The 19,421-nt window shown below is 42.6% G+C and overlaps 1 protein-coding gene across 2 annotated transcripts in view; it reads left to right on the plus strand.

Annotated features, from left to right (window-relative positions):
* Nucleotides 1-19,421, plus strand: part of FGD5 (FYVE, RhoGEF and PH domain containing 5) — a 152,445-nt gene that overhangs the window by 107,284 nt on the left and 25,740 nt on the right. For both annotated transcript variants that reach the window (XM_066616284.1, XM_066616283.1), the window contains exons 8-12: nucleotides 1,888-1,975; nucleotides 7,209-7,259; nucleotides 7,741-7,799; nucleotides 16,020-16,091; nucleotides 16,869-16,937. In XM_066616284.1, the coding sequence (XP_066472381.1) occupies nucleotides 1,888-1,975; nucleotides 7,209-7,259; nucleotides 7,741-7,799; nucleotides 16,020-16,091; nucleotides 16,869-16,937 (339 nt within the window). The remainder of the gene's footprint in view (nucleotides 1-1,887; nucleotides 1,976-7,208; nucleotides 7,260-7,740; nucleotides 7,800-16,019; nucleotides 16,092-16,868; nucleotides 16,938-19,421) is intronic.

Genomic DNA, 19,421 nt, shown 5'->3' on the forward strand with positions numbered 1-19,421 from the left:
CAAGGAGGTGGTTGGTTTCTGTTCCCTTTTAGCGGGCAGAAAGCAGATCAGTGTGAGTTGTATCCGCAGCAGGCTGGAGAAAGGTGGTGGCCTCAGCTGACTCAGAGTGAAGAGCAACCAGAAGTTGCCACCCCCTCAGCTCCCCCAGCACTACCTGCAACTGAAACAACCCACTTCACCTTGCCTAATGTATGAGCTACACTTGAGTCAACAACCTAGGGCCCAATCCTATCCTATTTTCCAGTGCCTGTGCAGATGTGTCAGTGGGATGTGTGATGTGTTCTGTGCTAGAGGGACAGTCACTGGGGTCTTCTCAAGGTATGGGAACATTTGTACCCTGACCACGGGGATGCATTGTGGCTACACCGGAGCTGGAAAGTTGGATAGGATTGGGCCCCTGGTGGCTGTAGTTCAGAAGTACCCTGAAAGTTTATAAGGTGCAATATTCCACTTGAAACATGAGCCTTTTTCATACATTATACTGTTGCTTCTCCAATGAACATGTGGGAGGGGAAGCCATCTTCCCCCCTCCCCCCATGATCAATGTGCATTCACTGAATGCTTGAACAGGTGCATACAGGGGCCTTGCTCAGGCAGTCAATGAATGTACATAAATCAGGGGTAGTGGAGTCTGCCACCATGATGCAATCCCTGAACTTGCAGAAAAGTGGCTGCTTATGTCCAAAAAGGGCTTAGTTGTTTCATGGAATCTAAATTAAAGTGCATTCAGTTTTGAATCTCACCCACCAACTCAAATTTAAGCTACTGTGGTTATGCATGACTTTGTGTACCTTGGCTCAACGATCTCCGACACTCATTCTCTCGATACCGAGCTAAACAAGCGCATCGGTAAAGCAGCTACCACGTTTTCCAGACTCACAAAGAGAGTCTGGGCCAACAAGAAGCTGACGGAACATACCAAGATCCAGGTCTACAGAGCTTGCGTCCTGAGTACACTTCTGTACTGCAGCGAGTCATGGACTCTTCGCTCACAACAGGAGAGGAAACTGAGCGCTTTCCACATGCGCTGCCTCCGACGCATTCTCGGCATCACCTGGCAGGACAAAGTTCCAAACAACACAGTCCTGGAACGTGCTGGAATCCCTAGCATGTATTCACTGCTGAAACAGAGACGCCTGCGTTGGCTCGGTCATGTTGTGAGAATGGATGATGGCCGGATCCCAAAGGATCTCCTCTATGGAGAACTCGTGCAAGGAAAGCGCCCTACAGGTAGACCACAGCTGCGATACAAGGACATCTGCAAGAGGGATCTGAAGGCCTTAGGGATGGACCTCAACAAGTGGGAAACCCTGGCCTCTGAGCGGCCTGCTTGGAGGCAGGCTGTGCAGCATGGCCTTTCCCAGTTTGAAGAGACACTTTGCCAACAGTCTGAGGCTAAGAGGCAAAGAAGGAAGGCCCATAGCCAGGGAGACAGACCAGGGACAGACTGCACTTGCTCCCGGTGTGGAAGGGATTGTCACTCCCGGATTGGCCTTTTCAGCCACACTAGACGCTGTGCCAGAACCACCTTTCAGAGCGCGATACCATAGTCTTTCGAGACTGAAGGTTGCCAATACAAAGGTTATGCATTTATTCATTTATTTCAGATGTTTCTAATCCATTTTACCAACATAATTTGGAACCCAAGCTGGCTTTTAACATCAGCAGAATGAAGTTTCATTTATATCCATTGACTTTACTGTGTTGCAAATAGTCAGCTGCTCAAGAATACCTGGAAGTGCTACCATTATGGCAGCTTTTTAAAGCATTTTTCACTGCTGGGCATGTTAAACTAGATGGATTATTTATCATTTTCTGATTCTGATATTATGAATGTTTGAGCTCTAATATTTTTCTTCTTTTTTTCTTTATTTCTCTTGAGGACAGCAGTTGCATGGCGGCAGTCCCTTGAATGTCAAACATCAGCTTTTGAAAGTGGTACAGCGCATATTCCAGTATCATGTACTACTTACAGGTCAGCGAGACATAAAACACTGCACTCTCAGGACGGTTATTTGCTGGGGTTTGTGCTTAATCTACATCACTGGTCTTAACTGATGCACTGTGAACTTCAAATGTGGCTCCCTGTTACTGTGACCAAAGTTGAGGCAGAGAGTGAAGGATAAATGAATGCAACTCAGTCATGCCCTGCACTGAGCTACTTTCTTCTGAGTCATCAGTTCCTAAGAAGTTCATTGAACTCACATTGCATGTCCTGTGACCCTTGTCAGAAATGCATAGGGATGGTGAACTAAACATGAGGCTTACAAATGATCGCCATAGCAACACTCACAAACCTTACAGGACAGAGGCTGAATGAATTAGAGAACACTGTGAGAGGAGTCAAGTGAACTCTAATTTTTCATCAGTCTGGTGATTCATAGGACACTTGGCAGGTGGGATGTTAAAACATGTTAACCTTCCACTTTCCATTTCACAGACTATTGTGAATTCTTTTCAGTGAGAACAGTTGTACTGAAAGAGGAGGACCCAGGGCTCAGTGGCAGAGCCACTTCTTTGCTAGCAGGAGGTTCTCAGGGTCAGTCTCTGTCTTCTTCAGTTTGTAGGAGCTCAAGCAGTAGTGCTGCGCAAGGCTTTTGCTTGGGATCTTGGAATGCTATTGCCAATCAGAGGTGACAATGTTGGAATAGCAATCAGTTTTATAAATGAATGAATGAAATTTAAATGAATGAATAAGTTCTACTTGGATCTTTTTTTGTAATCAGCATGATATGATTCACAACGAAAGAGAAATGTGACAATTACAAAGAAACAGTGCTATGCTTAAACTGAGAAATGATATATACTGAGTAAAAATGTGAAACATTACCAAATGCTCTGACAAAATAAAAAGTTGCTGTGGGCTGGATATAATCTTATGGCTGGCCAGATGTGACCCCCAGGACATAGTTTGGAGACTCCTAATCTAATTCAGTAGCTTTTCAGATGACAAATCTAGAGATACTTAAAATGCATGGTGGGGGGGGGGGCAGCAGGATTGTGATGTCAGGCCATACACTCATATTCCATGAACTGTGGGAGCAAGCTGTGTACATGGACAAATTGTGCATGATCAGGAACAGTTTTCACACGTGATAAGTCCGTTTCCACATTCTAATGAACATATGTAGACCAGGGCCTGATGTCAGAATTCCACTCCTCCTGACATATCCGTTTCCATTGATTTGTCATCTGGAAAGATTTAGCTCCCCATATCCCTATAGGGTAAAGCCTCTTTCTGATGTTCCTGCCCACTGGAAGCCACCTTTAGCTACAGTGATGTGATTAAGGAAGCCTGGAGGCCATCAGGAAAGCAGATGAGAAATGATTGGTGGCTTGGGCCAGCAGGAAATGACAGAACTTCGCATCACAGCAAAGCAACAAGTAAATGAGTTAGCATATTAGATGGTTCCCCAGGAATTCAAACCAGGAAGCATTAGCCATAAAAATGGAGGACACAACTGGTAACGCATATGTCTTCTGAGGAGATGGGATGTGAGATGAAGAATGCAGGGGGCAGTGAGAAGGAAGCAATAAACATCACCCGCAATCGGTAGTTCATAAAGATTCAGACTATATTAGAGAGAACTAAAAACAGTAGGATAGAATAAAGGAAAATGAGTCAAATAAACCTCACACTATTGATTAGAAGTAGCTTCATCCTGGTCCAATGGCACTGATTGCTCTTCTTAGCAGCTTCTGATCTTTGAACAGTGGCACAAGTGACTACCAGATACCAATACAAAGTTCTAATGAATGTTTGGTTTTCTTTCCTCCATGGATGATAAGTTAAATGGGACACATGACTGTCTCATTTCTACATTTATTTAGTGCTCTCAAACAGCAAAACTTGTCTGAGGAGGAAGAGGCTGGTATATTTGCACAGAGAGTGGCTGCAAACAGGTGGGCAGCTTTGCAACAGCTCTTTATGAATTTCAGGACCCAAAATTTCACCAGATGTTAGATATTCTTTCGAATGCTAATTGGCCTATTAGCTACCTGATGCAGTAAAATACCAACTGTCAGTATGATATCAAATATTGAAATCTAGTGTCCGATGTTGTTATCAAAAAATTGAACATTTGAAAAATATTAAAATTCAGTGAATATCCAGCACAAAGCACACACACACACACACACACACACACACACACACACACACAAGAATGTTGAAAATGGGGGAGCAAATTCTTTTCAACTCTAAATTGGGCACATAAGACATATTCCTATTAAAACTTAGAAGTCTAATCCAGTGTAATGTGCGGACAAGTTCTTGTTTGAATCTAAATCTGAATCTCGTACTAAGATCATTTATATTTTGACCAAGAAATCTGATGACCATTTCTTATGCCATGGTGATCCCCATGTCAAAAGAAAATCCGTTTCTATCCAACTATGGGCGCAATCCTAACCCCTTATGTCAGTGCTTTCCAGCACTGGCATAGCACTGCCAATGGGGCATGTGCTGCATCCTACAGTTGGGTGTCACTCACGGAGGCCTCCTCAAAGTGAGGGAATGTTCGTTTACTTACCTCAGAGTTGTATTGCCCTTATGTCAGTGCTGGAAAGCACTAACATGAGGGGTTAGGATTGCACCCTAAATCTCATATTCAGTTATCTCCCTCCCCACACCCTATGCCTGGATGGGGAAAGCATGTTGCCAAAGAGGAGTGTGCTGTCCCAGAGCAGATACGCGTCCTCGGTCTCATGGGAGGGCGATGCCCCAACTGGCCAATTGGTGAGTCCACTCCCAGACAAGGGAAAATTTTGAATACTAAAAAAGAGGAATTTTTGAGTTCATATGCTCCATAACTGGGAAGCTTTTAATTACTAAGAGGGTTTTACTTTAACATGGAATTTGACTATTCCTGAGAAGGTCACGTTGTGCTCCAGTTGCATTTCTGATGATCTGTCTGGAGAATAGTGTCCTCTCTGTAAATACATAAATTGACCCCCCCCCCCCCCCAATTTAGAAAGTCATTATTCTGGCTCATTTCAACCAAGAGCTGGTTTAAATGATACTGACCAAGTGGCACACCCATTATGTGAGGGCAAGCATATATATGCTCATCTCCTTTCCCTACCTGGCATGTTTTTTTCCATTCCTGCTTGTCATGTGGGTAGTAAGAGTGTGACAAGAAAAATGTCAGCATTGTTAAAGTGATATTAGAAGAAGCCTGAATATTCTGCTGTGCATGTTGACTGTATGGGAGTGGAGGTGGCATGCTGGACGGGGGGGAGTCCTGTCCTCTTCTCACACTATTGGTGGCCAATATTGCCCAAATCAGGCCTGAATTTCTTAAACTTTATCATTGACTGAACACACAGTTTTATTATCTGCACAATTCTGCACTCCTGCTTGCTTCAACAGTATGTAACTGAACAGCAGATTGCAGCCACAATCTCTTGACTCCATTCTCATTTTCTGTTCAGTCGTTCCCTGAAAAGGGCCCAGATGCCCTGTTCTTCCTCTTAAAGGGCCACCACAACTCATAACAGGGTCTCATAATTCACAGCACTGTTGCTATCTTTTATGTATTAAACAACAATAAGAAAATGCATTGTGGGACAGATTTGGGATGACCAGCCAAAGCACTACAGCTGCAGCATTTCTGACTTCTCATGCACATTTGGGAGAAATTACTGTAGACCACAATGATTCATCAGGCAAGGATAAGCAATACCTCAAGTCCCTGGTGACAGCTTTTGAGTATAGCCTTCACAGATATTGCTAATAGGTTGTTGCAACAGTCCTGTCTTTAGTCCAGAGAGGTGCAAAAAGAACATTGCTGTACAGTATATGCTTATTTTGGTAATACAGGTCATACTAATTCTATTAATTCAAAGTGGTTAGAACCATGTGGTCAAAGCCTCATATAGACATGAATTAGGTATGACTTTACCCTGTTAATCATAAATATGTTGGAAACTCAGGGCCCAACCCTACCTAACTTTTCATCGCTGATGCAGCCATGCTAATGGGGTGTGCACTGCAGTGGTGGGAGAGTCATTGCAGTGGTGGGCGAGTCACCTCAAGCTTGTAAGTGTAATGTTTTAAGGGAAAGGGTAACATTTGCTCCCTTACCTTGGCACTGCATTTCGGCTGCATTGGCACTGGTAAGATGGATAGGATTGGCTCTCATTTATCTGTTCTTATTCTATCATAGGAGTTAAGATCATAGGAGTCTGAATTTCACCAAATAGTTCAATAAAGCACTCACTGAATTTCTGTTCTTTGAGTATTTGGGGAATGTTAAAAATCCAATTTAAGATACCATTTCTAAATCATTCACCTATGTGCAAAATATTCTTTAGAATAATATGAAAATCAGCCGGTGCTAGATTTTCCCCAAGAATGCACAGGTGAAAATTACGTTTGCTTTATTTCTGCACATAGCACTGCACATTCTGGAAGTAATCACAGTGGGCTATACCCTAAGGTTTCTTTTCTCCTTCAGAAGAAACTTTTGCCTTCAGGAAGGAATTTCAGGTGGAAGCTCCGGTCACATGTGGAAGGAAATCTTAAGGTACAGCCCAGAATTTTCATTGAGAAAAAATTATTGAAAACAATTCTATTTGTGAATACACCCAGCAAATTTCAGTAGCGAGGAGGCATGCAAATATATTCTTGCTGTGAACTTCTGCAATGCATACAGTATTTTTTTTTCACTAAAGAGAATCTTAAAGCAGATCCCAAAGTGGAAAAGAGAATCACGATATAGCTTTGAAGGAGTGTTAAAAGTAATAATTCACATACCAATTGAACAGAATTCTTAGACTGAAGATTGTTTAGGGCCCAGTCCTATCCAACTTTCCAATGCCAGGGCAATCACAATGCAGCTCCAATGAAAGAGAACAAACAGTCCCTTACCTGGAGGAGGCCTCTGTGACTGCCCCCCTACTGCAGTATGCAGCACATGCCCTGTTGTCACCTGTTGACACAGCTGCACCAGTGCTGGAAAACTGGACAGGATTTGGCCCTCAGTCCCATTGCCTTCAGTGAGACAGAATTGGCTTCACTGGTATATAATCTACGGAGAAAACCTACCTGGGCTTTGCTGGTCCTGCTATGTAGATGAGCACACCAAAGATTACAATGAGGACTTTATAGAAGTATGACTTTAATGATTTAGCAGATCCAAAAAGGTATTTTTTTTTAATTTTCTAAAGATAATTATACCCTATATCTCTATACCTGTTTCCCACAGATTATTTGAATAACCTTTGCCCTGATTCTGCTGAGTATGAAGACACACAAGGTAATTTAAAAACAAAAAAATATATTTTGCATTAGAACTATTGGCTCAGCTTGTTCAGGAAAAAGTTTATGAATAGTAAACCTTATCACTGTGCAAAATTACCACATTTTGTGGCTGACTCTATCAAAACTTCATAAATTTGGGGTAGTATATTAAATGTAACTCTTCTCAACTACAGTCCAGGCAGGAGAGCAGGTCTAGTAGATCTGAGCTGGTAGAGCTGGACTCCTTCCTGGACTTGGAGCCCAGGTGTACCAGCAAATAGACCTAGGCTCCCATTCCAGTCAATTTCATGAACGCTTTGCCCAGTGGGTGTTCTCCCTTCCCAATTTTGCTCCCCAGCCCAGCAGGCACCCTTCCCTGCTGGCAGACAGTTGGTGGGGGCCACACCCCCATGGCTCCCCCTTGGATCTGCCCCTGCCCCTATGTTCTAAAGGAGAAAAATCTTGCTTACCCTTGTCTGTTTTGTTTCCCTTACTAGCTGCCTTGCTCATTGTTTCTGAAGTTGCAGATCGAGCCAATGACAGCATGCAACAAGGGGTGAGTGTTAATTAGCAGTACTGCTTCCTGTTTAGGACCAATTTTTATTAATAACAAATCAGCATTTATTTTTATGATTGCATGTCAGAAATGAATAATAAAATACGAGTATGCCAAACCGATCTTCTAGGGCCCTTCAAGCAATTAAACATTAACATAAAAATGATGTACGCCTGAATTAAGACAAATCAAATTAAGTCCAGGGTAAGGATCTGGACCTTGCACATTCACAAAGGTGCTCACAACTACTAAAATATCTCTTAACAAAATATGTGTGCGTGAAAACTTGTATTCCTTTTCATTGAACTAACAGAACAATCCTACAGGTATTGCCTTACAGCAGTCGTAAAACTACCTCCTGCAGCACACAAAGCTTTGTGCTGCCGGAACATGAGTGGAGAGGCCAGAGTGGCCCTGTGTGTGGCTGGGCAGGGAGGCAAGGGAGGCAGAACAGGACAACGACATGGTGGGCAGATTGGGTCTGGGAAGGGGCTGGTTCACTGGCACCATCGTCCACCAAATCCAAGCCCCCTTCCTGGAGCTGATTGGCCTTCCTGGGTCCATGCAGACTTGTGCCAGCAATTTTGCTGCCATGGGTCTGAGTAGACCCATTCAGGATTTGGAAGCTTACTCCTAGGCAAGGGAAAAATATTCCCCTACGCAGAGGAGATCTCTGAGACTTCCTCCCTACAGGATGCAGCACGTGCTCCAGTGGCACAGCCGCATCAGCATGGGGGAAAAGGGATAGGATTGGGCGGTGAATCTAAGAAACATTGGGCCATGAATCTAATGGCTTCAGGAGGCTTTCATCTCCCCACAGTTAATGCCTAATTGACTCAGGCAGGCCAATTACTTCTTCCTCTCTTCCTTCCCTCCACTTCAATCTTCCATTGCTGTGTGTTTTCTAACTTAGACCTGCAGATTCCATAGCTCATGACAGCCACCAAGCATGCTTCAACCTAAGCAAGAGGCTTTTGGGGTTCTTTCCTTTCAGTTTACAAACTTGTCTCCTTATGCATGCTTAGGAACATAGAAATCAAGTACATAAAACCACTACCTTGTATGTGGCTGGCTTAGTTATACTGTATGAACAAACTGATAGGCACTCAACCCCCTGAAATCACTTGTTAGCGTATAGATGGTTTCAGAAAAAGAAGACATGTGAATTCCAAAACTACTTCCTATAATGTTTGCTCAGAAACAGACATTCATGTTTTCAGATACAACTGCTGAGTCGCAACCTGGGCATCCACAATGTAAATTAAAATTTACAGTTTTAGAAATAAGCTCCATCAGAATGCCAGGTGCAAGAGAGTGGCATGAGAATGCAGGTATCTTGATGTCTTGTGGGCTCCCTGAGGCCTAGTGGTTACTGTGAGATACAGGAAGCTGGACTAGATGGGTCTTTGGCATGATCCAGTGGGGTTCTTCTTATGTTCTTCAATCCCTGGATGACCTGGTTTCTCCCTCTCAGTCTGTCCTTCACTTCCTTCTTGCAACAGCTGTAACAAGCAAAACTCAGTGTGTTGAACAGGAGGCAGGGATGGGCATCAGGCAACAGGACAGGTGGAAGAAGCTAAGTTTTCTTCATCTTTTGCTGTATCTGATAATTTAAAGAGAAACACTGATCTTCAGGTTGCAACCTGGCAACAACTAATTTTCCTACACAACTCTCACAAGAGCACATGGGACTGACCTTTAGACTTGCATGTTTTTCAAACCTTCCTGTAGATAATCAGCAAAACAGTAATGACAAACACACTTTTTGCGTGTGGCGTTTTGACAGAAAAATGATGGATTTTAGCAGCTCCTGTGAAACCAGATGGTGGGGACTGTTATAGTAATTCACCTGTTCATACATGCTGTGGAGGGAATTCCACAAGAAATGTTCTTATCCTTTTGAACCTGAAGTCTCTGAGACAAGGGCTATGCCAAGAGTCTACAAGGCAGATCCATTATGTCTGGTCAGGCATGGCTCACTTTCTCTCTCCTATAATTCAGGATCCTTGTTCCTATGAAGAGGAAACAAACTTTCACCTTTTACAAATGAAAACCATGTGCTCAGTCCAGCTGGAAAGGCAACACAGCTGCTGAAAACAGAGCCAAGAGTTTCCCACTCTTCCACGCAGCTGGGAATCTCTGGTTGTGGGATTTTCAATCCATGTCTCTGAAATGTGTGCCAAGACTAAGCATGGCCAGCATTTTCATGTTCATTTTACTGCCCAGGTTTCAGTAATGTTTTGCTGTAAACAAAAGACAGATGGGGTCCTTCCACTGCAGAGTGTGCAGATGCTTCAATACAATTGAAAGGAAAACACCACACCTATTTAACTCAATAGGGACAGAACTAATTCCACAGGGATAGGTGCATTTGTGTCTGTGAGTAAGATATTGTCATGTTTGTTTTATTGGCTCTGCTCCCCAGCTTTTAACAGAAGGCTGACACACAGAGAGACACTTCAAAGGTGACACTTTCCCCAGCATAGAAATAAAGGGAAAGGGAAAGCTTCTCCTGCTTAAAATCAGGATGCTGTTAAAGGCACAACAGTGAGGTCGGCAGAAAACCTGATACCTTATCTGTGAGAAGCCTGAGGATACCTTATCTGTGAGAAGCAGTGAGCAGGCAAACATCAGTAAAGAATAATAGATCTAAGTTCACAATGGCCCAAGTCGGGTACAAATCCTGTCCAACTTTCCAGGGCTCATGCAGCCATACCAACAAGGTGTATGTTGCAGCCTGCAGTTGGAAGGAAGTTACAGAGGCCTCTTCAAGGTAAGGGAATGTTTGTTCCCTTACCATGGGGCTGCATTGTGGCTACACCGGAGCTGGAAAATTGGATAGCATTGGGCCCTCAGACATCACCATCCTGGTCCAACAAACCACAGTGCATTTTACTCCCCTCATACACCAACCTTCATAGAAGCTTTCCTGGTTTGTTGAGCCACTGTCTGCCATAATGTCCAATCAGAGAAATTAGGATTGCAAACCTTGATTTGTTGGAATGGGACATCTGAATCAGGTCAGTGCTTTATCCTCCCCTATGATGAGCTGTCAGCAGAATCAATATTTTGAATGTGTTTAGACTTCACCGGTTGGGCAATTTACGTGTTTCCAGAAAATACACATCATTTCAGAAATATAATTCCTTGGCAAAACTTAACATTAATCTCTTGTAGCCCCTCTTGTCAGTGTCGGGATATTTTGAAACTAAAAACAAATCCCTTGTCACCACAAAGAAATGTGTGATACAACTGGAGTTCAGAACAGTTCCCATTCATGACAGGCAGAACCCCCACTGTTCATATTTAATAACAAAACTAGATTTATGATCCAGGCTTCCGTATTGCACCATTCATTTTCCTTTCAGTTGCTGCCTCAGTGAAACCCACCAGCCCTCTAATCTACTTCTTAAACTCCCCAAGTGCCTCTTAGAGCACAACGTGTACCATGGAGGATTTCCATTAAGTAGTGTGGTTGCACATGCTCTTTCTGTAGCTTCCCAACCATAAAACTGCATTTATAATCTCAAGGGAGGTTGGGGACCACTTGAACAAAAAGTGTTTATTGAAAAAAAAACACTTTATAATAAAGCAACAATAAAAAATGCTAACAAAAAACTTGAATCTTGGATTCTTGGCATCACTTTCAATCAAAGAAAGGTTTTTTAAGTACATTAGACGCCTTCATCTAATCATCTGCATAATTAATCTGTTACAATAATTACTGCCCTAATTTAAGGAATATTTCTATGTTAATTAAGTAAGAAATTCTCTCATTTTGTTACCTACCAAAAAAATGCTCTTGCTGAAAATAATTTTGAAAGTGTTGCTGCTATCAAGAAATGTGTATAAGAATACCCTTTTGCTGAACTGGCCTCTGATGAAAATTCATTCTACTCCATTAATTTGTGATAAATTAATTCATCGTAGAAATTAATTCATTCTACCCAGTTATTGGCACTGAAGAAAACTTCAGTGATACTTCTTTTGCTTACTTGCAACCCCTTTCACAACCTAATCCTATGCACATTTACTTGGAAGTAAGTCCTTCTGTTTTCAAATGGACGTACTCCTATACTCTTATTCCCAGGCACGCTCTAAAACGTGAATTGTGCACATGGGAAAAATCTGTTGTGTGTGCAGGGACCAAGTGCAGTGGCTCATAGTACAACTCAATGGAATGGTATGAAATGAGAAGGGAGGCAAGGTTAAAGATGCAACAGGAGTTATCTTTTGTGGGGACAAGTATATATTAACTGAGAAGAGAATATAAAATAAAATGCAATACAAGAATCAGTCATGCAACTCGGCCTTAATAGTTTCTTAATAGAAACTATTAAATAGAAACTATTTTAATAGAAACATCAATAGTTTCTTAATAGAAAGAAAAAGAAGGAAATCCTTACAAGGAGAAGGGGTTGTGCAGTGGCACAAATCAAGGAAGAGTGAAAGGAGAGATCAGGAGGAACAAATGGAACAGGGGCTGAAGAACTGGGTTTTGTGAAGTAGTGGGAAGGTGGAAGAAGGTGACGGAGACCAGGGGAAAGAAAAATAAGCCAAGAAAGCACCAAGGTTCCAACTATGCTATGAGACCATGATTTAGTTTTTGGTTGCTGTAGTCTTAACCAATCTACAGGCAAGGAGTGAGCCCCAGCAGGCTGTGAAAGCACTTCCCTCTCTTAGCATGGTTGGGCTAGTCTCTCCTACTAGCACTGAAGGTGCTCAAATGGGTAACCCTTTGTACAATTCAGTCTTTTGAGTAGCTGCAGTGACATTTAACATCCCTCTGTCTGAAAAGGAGGCCTAGGACTGATCTCTAGGTCTTCCCCTTAACCAGTGCAAAATTGAAATTGAAAATCACAGTTTCATGGGAGTGAGTCCCATTGAATTCAGTTAGCTTTACTTCTGAGATGCATAGGATTGTGTTGCTAATATGTGCTACCAAATTGCTAATATATGTCCCACATATTCATCATACTCACACCAAAGGAGAAAAGGTCAGCAACACTAAGCATGTCATCAGTTTGACTGCACACAAGACCCAGAGAATAGAGAGAGTTATCAGTCAGGGTTGCCAAAGGCCAAGGTTATCCATCGTATTTGCTGAAACAAGCTTGTAACCAAAATTCGCATAGGAATTGTGTATAGCATAGGAATTGTGTATTATTGTGAGCTCATCAAGTGCCTTTTGCTGAAACAAGCTTGTAACCAAAATTCGCATAGGAATTGTGTATAGCGATTATTGTGCGGTGAGCTCATCAAGTGCCTTTCTTTTGTGCTTTGGTGGCTGTGGATGGTCCACCCTGTTTCAAGATGGGTGGCTCTGTTGCTCTGCACCCTGCAGAGGATGTGACAGAGGGATCTTTAATTGCTTAAGAGGCCTGTGCCTTAATGCTCATACTACTCTTGACTGAGTTTATGAGGTTGCTGAGGCAAGCCTAGATTGAAGTTACCTCTTTGGAGCTCACTAATGACTTTGTTTACTTCAAAGTTAGGAAACCCCCCCCCCCAAAATGTGGCTTGTTTAAATCTGCTGACAAAGCAAGGTGCCCCCCCCCCCATTTATGGAATTTCCTAAAAACAAGGCAAGCCTTCCCCTAAGCCTGCCAACTAAAGTCAGGGGACCAGTGTTGCTCTGTAAAATCAAAGTTTGTTGAAGCTTCTGAGCAGCGGCATTTGAAGGCCATTTAGCACCCAGGCCCCATAAATTTTTGGCACCCCCCATGACAACATTATTTTCAATAATAGTCATGAAATGAAATTAATGATGACAACGATGATGATGATGATGATGATGCCTAGAGAAGAAGAGCAGACAGTGAACATTTTATTGAACTTTGTGTGTGTGTGTGTGTGTGTGTGTGTGTGTGTGTGTGTGTGATAGATATACTAGCTTTGTAAGTTTGTGTATTTATATGTAACTTTGAAACTTTCCATATATAATCATACTAATAAACAAATGAAAAATAAGTTTTCTTCTTGAAAAAAAGTTTCAACATTTTGGAGTGGCCGCTTGGACACCCCCATGCAGCCTGGCCCCCTCAGCTACTGTCTTTGTATGCCACTGCTTCTGGGACCTGACGCTTCCTTGCCATCAATCCAAGCAAAATACTATGAGACTGGCCTGGGTCATGCTTGCCTGGCACATACCCAGCACTACATTTATGTACATATATATATAAAATGTGTCAGGCAACAGTCTTGGAGCCTCAAGAAGCCATCTGTACAATTAAAATGTTCCAAAGGGGGCATGGAAATCATGGCACAACAGAGATATGAAAACTGAGATGTTAGGAGACAGTACTGTCTGTAATGATGCTGCGGATGTAATGAGAGTAATTCATTAAAAACTCATCTCTTTCCTACCCAAGTGCCTTCCACTGTCACTTTAATGGGAACAGAGGTCTCATTAGATTAATTGTAGATACCATACTGAGAGATTACACAGTTTGCTGGCAGTCAGTGATGGTATCCAAGCTCTTCAATGCAGGTAGGCAGTTAGTAAGGTCAGACTCTGGTAATGAGCACCCTAATCTCTACTAAGCATTTGGAAAGAGAGCCCCATTTCATCATATACATACTACTTAACCTTAAAGATGATGGCAACAAATCCATTAGTGCTGAATCTAAAAATCTAATCCTATCAGTGGCACTATATCATTAAAGAGTTATTCCAGAAGGCTTGTCACCTAAGCATTGGAAAAATTAGCCTCAAGGTAAAATATATATATACAGGTTGAGACTAATTATTCTTGTAGGTTCCAAGCACTCACCTGGATTAAAAAAACGCACTATAGCAAATCAATTTAAAAAACAAAGTTTCTTTGCTCCAGTGATTGAAAACAGCCTTGCTGACCTTTTGACTCTAAGATAAGAGTCATTAAGAAGACAATCCATCAGCACTTCACTCAGCCCCTCCCTTCACAATGCAAGATGATCACCTTTCTTTCATGTGCTGGGGGAAGGGAGGGGTCTGAAGGAGAGAGAAGGATTGATGGATTGTTAGCCTGCTGCCCCCCCCCTCTCTCTCTCATTAAGGAGGCTGTTGTTAAAGGACTGTTCAGTTTTTAAAACTGATTTTAAAGGGATGCATTTTTCCCCTTCTCCAGGGATCAGCACCTTCTTTCTCTTTTGCAGGGGTCATTCATGTTGAGTCAAATCCGTGTATAAAAAATCCATGTATGAATAGGCTGAACCTGTATTAACAACACTACTCCAAACATGAGATACCAAGTCCATTAAAACCTTGCATGCTGGATTGTGTGAATGGTTGCTGCAGCCACAACCTGTGCAGGCCCTGGGCAACCAGGGATCACAGCATGGGGGAAAGGGAGATACATCTCTGTGTGTTCTCCATGACACCTTCTCTCTGTCTGCTCAGGAGTGGGTCACCTGGTCATCAAGGTACAGGAATGTTTGCCCATGAACAAAAAGTGGTCACCTTCTAAATTCACATCTGTGAGACAGCAGGCAGAGAATCAACAGCTGATGCTTTTCTTATGATTGCATGTCTATGCCAGGGAAAGTTTCATCTGATGACCTTTGATTGATACAGTGGCTAAAGTACAATATTTCTTCTGTTAAAAAAAAAAAGTGGCAACGCTTACCATATATACAAAGGGCTTTAGGCCCAGTCTGATCAAAGTGCTTCTTATAATCCCTTGGACCAGGGATACCCAAACCCTGGCCCAGGGGACATTTGCAGCCCTTGGAGACCCCCAATCTGGACCGCGGGGAGCCCCCAGTCTCCAATGAGCCTCTGGCCCTCCGGAGATTTGCTGGAGCCCATGTTGGCCCAACGCAACTACTCTCAGCATGAGCACTGACTGTTTGACCTGCCGAGCAAGCTACAGGTCAAGGACTTCCTCCGCTGCTTGTTGTATCAGTGTGTGAAGCAGCAGTGGAAGCAAAGGAAAGGCTGGTCTTGCTTTGCGCAAAGTCTTTTATAGTACTTGAACTATCACGAGACCTTCATTCATTCATATAAGTCCCATCTCTAATAAATTCATTTATGTAAATTTATGTACATTTATTCAAATTTTAAATGTCAATTAATTATTTTTTCCCTGGCCCCCAACACAGTATCAGAGAGTTGATGTGGCCCTCCTGCCAAAAAGTTTGGACATCCCTGCCTTGGACTTTATAGGGGAAGGCTATGTCTTCTTTTGAGAACCAAGATGTAAACACTAAACTCTATTTTCTGATTTGTTCCAATTATAGGAAAATTTGCAAAAGCTGGTACATATCGAGCATAGTGTCAAGGGTCAGAGCAACCTTCTCCAGCCAGGAAGGGTGAGTTCTGTTAGGTTTTGCTTCTCTTATAATAAGATTGCCAGCATTTTTCCTGGCAGGGCTACTGTGTCTCCAAGAGCTGTGTTAACAGACAGAGGCTCAAAGTGAGGCTTTTTCAGTCACTTCATAATAACAGTTCCTGAAAAGAGCAATTCCATTTGTGGAACTACTTCCAGTTATGCAATGTTTTAAAATGCCAGGAGCCTTTGCCTGGAAACTGCTCCCCTTCAGCAGCCTTAATGTGCATGTACATGTATAATTATGTTATTAATTTTCTTATATTTCTTCTTCTGACTAATCCAGGAAGTTGATTTGTGTTATACTTTATTGACATAAAGGGGGATGGAATTTCAAGGATAACTTGAAGCAGACAGTCATACAAGAGTACTACAATGTTGATTATGCTTTTCTTCCTTTAGAAGGTGCTCTGGAGAGCTGATTTACATGTTATGGTGGGCATGTATAGAGAGCCGCTTTCTGTCTCTCTATGTGGTGCCTGTCATTGATTTGCAGCAGATCACCATTCTGGCCAGCTGCTTATTTTTTCCTCTTATGTCACAGGCTTTGTTTTCTGTAACTTATGATGATTAAAAAATTTTAACTTCTTACTTACAAGGCAACTAAACTGGTGTGTGTGTGTGTGTGTGTGTGTGTGTGTGTGTGAGAGAGAGAGAGAGAGAGAGAAGAGAACTGTCCTGTTCACATGATGAGCCACTGAACAAAAATAATGACCTCCAAAGGGAGCAGCAGTACTGATCCTTCTGTTCTCTTCCTCAGGTGTTTCTGAAAGAAGGAACGCTAATGAAAGTGTCTGGGAAAAATAGGCACCCTCGACATTTGTTCTTGGTAAGGATATTTTATTGATTTGTTACCTCTCTCCTGAATGCAGTCAAATGCCCACAAGCAGAGTTTGCTAACTAAACCAATTAATTACCCTATAGCAGTGATAAACAAATGAGGGATCAGGGGGAGCCAACATTTTGGTGTTAGGATTAACTCTGCAAACGGTGTGACAATGCTTGCACTTTCATTGGGCCCAGTGAAACACAGATTTTAACACATGCCTAAAAGAAGGCAATGAAAGAGCAAGGCACACATCTCTTGGGGGTTGTTCATTAATCTGGACACCACAACCAAAAAGCCATATCTCTTGTCCCTGCCCAACACATATCTGCTGGCATAAAGGAAGCAAGAAGATCCTGAGGTGTGGAGCAGCATTTTCTATCTAGTAGCTTCATGTGGGAGGAGGCGATTCCTGAGATATCCAGTCCCTGGTCACTTGAGGGCTTTAAAGATCAAAAATTGTCCCTTGAATTGGGCGTGGAAACAAATCAGTAATTAATGAAGCTTAAAATATGGTCCATTTGAGTGGCTCCCAACATGTTTAAGCATGCCAAATTTTTTGGTAGATTAGGCGCCAAATCCTATCCAGTTTTCCAGTGCTGGTGCAGCTGTGCCAATGGGCTGTGCACTGCATCCTCTGGTGGAGAACATTTGTTCCCTTACCTTGGGGCTGCACTGCAGCTGCACCAGTGCAGGAAAGTTGGATAAGATTGGGCTCTAAGCTGTTAATTCAGTTGTGCCAGGGCTCAACCCAGGAACCTGATTTTTGGGAAGGATACTTCTGAACACAGGCTGTGTTCATTCCTCCAATCATCAAATAATGCCTAATGTGTCACTGATACTGAATAAGGAGACAGAGCTGCCTGGTACCAGACTTGTAACAGAATGCACTACTATTCTTGGAAGCCCTTTTCCCCCTCCTGGTGCGCTGATGAAGCAGCAATGGAAGGTGTAGGCATGCTCTAAGTGTCAGTTATGCTTTCCACAGTTTGTCCTCACCATAAACGTTGAAGAGCTGAAGTAACTGCTATAGCTGAAACAAAATGTGCATTGAAATGAGAGTAAATTTACTGTTAGAGAGCTGTGGGGCAACCATTGCTAAATGTGACATGAGTTTAGGCTTCAGCAGGCAAGTTCTGCTGCTTGAAATAAAACTGGTTGTTAACTGCAGGGGGGAGCAATAAGCATCCCTCTGCAGCTGGAGATATTACAAAAGCTAGTTCTTGGAGGTTTAATAAACTAATGAATATGCACCAGTGACAGTCCTCTCTGCTTGCCTGCCAAAAATGAATGACATGGTCAGGGAGCTAGACTGAAAATAACTATTAAATAACCAAAAAAAACAAGCTTACAGAGCCCCACAGTTCCATAGCTGGGTTTTTGTGGAGGTTTTCAGTTAGTTCACCCTCTAAAAATAAAATGCTGGGAAAATCTGCAGGGTGTTTTCATAGTGCCATCAATTGAACTGGTAATTATGTAGGTCTGATAGGAACATCACAACCCTGATAGTTACTTCTGATCTACATAATCATTAAAATTACTTGCATGTGTTAAAATAGCAGATAGCTACAGTACATAGCTACATCACTTCCTCAGTGATATCATTTGGTGTAATACTGAAACAATCTGATGCTGCAATCCAGTATACACACTTTTCCGGGAGTAAGCCCCATTGAACTCAATGGGATTTATGTCTGCATAGACATGCATACGATTGCTCCGTGAATCAGTATGTGCACTCGGAAGGAAGTCCTACTGGGTTTGGTAGGCCTTAATGTCCTTGCAAATATGCTTTGCAGCCTAAGAGGTATTTTATAGCATCCTCAGATGGCTGAAGGATGGTTGTTTAAAGAAGGCAAGCAACCCTGAAGGCCTTCAGAGATGCTTGGCTTTGTTGCATAGTTGTTGGCAACCTTCAGTCTCGAGAGACTATGGTATCACGCTCTGAAAGGTGGTTTTGGAACATCGTCTAGTGTGGCTGAAAAGGCCAATTCGGGAGTGACAATCCCTTCCACAACGGGAGCAAGTGCAGTCTGTCCCTGGTCTGTCTCCCTGGCTATGGGCCTTCCTTCTTTGCCTCTTAGCCTCAGACTGTTGGCCAAGTGTCTCTTCAAACTGGGAAAGGCCATGCTGCACAGCCTGCCTCCAAGTGGGCCGCTCAGAGGCCAGGGTTTCCCACTTGTTGAGGTCTACTCCTAAGGCCTTCAGATCCCTCTTGCACAGTAAATGTTCAGTTGCACAGTAAATGTTCAGTTATTAATAAATAATATTAACATAATTTCAGCATGTGCACATTTTGGCCTTTGGGTACATAATATATAATTGGCTCCCAGTTCAATGCGCATAGAATACTACATAGATATTTATAGTATTTCTCTCTGCATTGGGAGAGTATAACAATTTCAGCAGAGTATTTTGGTGTTCTCTGAAAAGAGGATCCAACGTCTCTGTAAACAGACATTGGACTCAGGAAATAGGTAGCCCTTC

Source organism: Tiliqua scincoides, chromosome 2, assembly GCF_035046505.1.
Source record: "Tiliqua scincoides isolate rTilSci1 chromosome 2, rTilSci1.hap2, whole genome shotgun sequence".
Classification (NCBI taxonomy): domain Eukaryota; kingdom Metazoa; phylum Chordata; class Lepidosauria; order Squamata; family Scincidae; genus Tiliqua; species Tiliqua scincoides.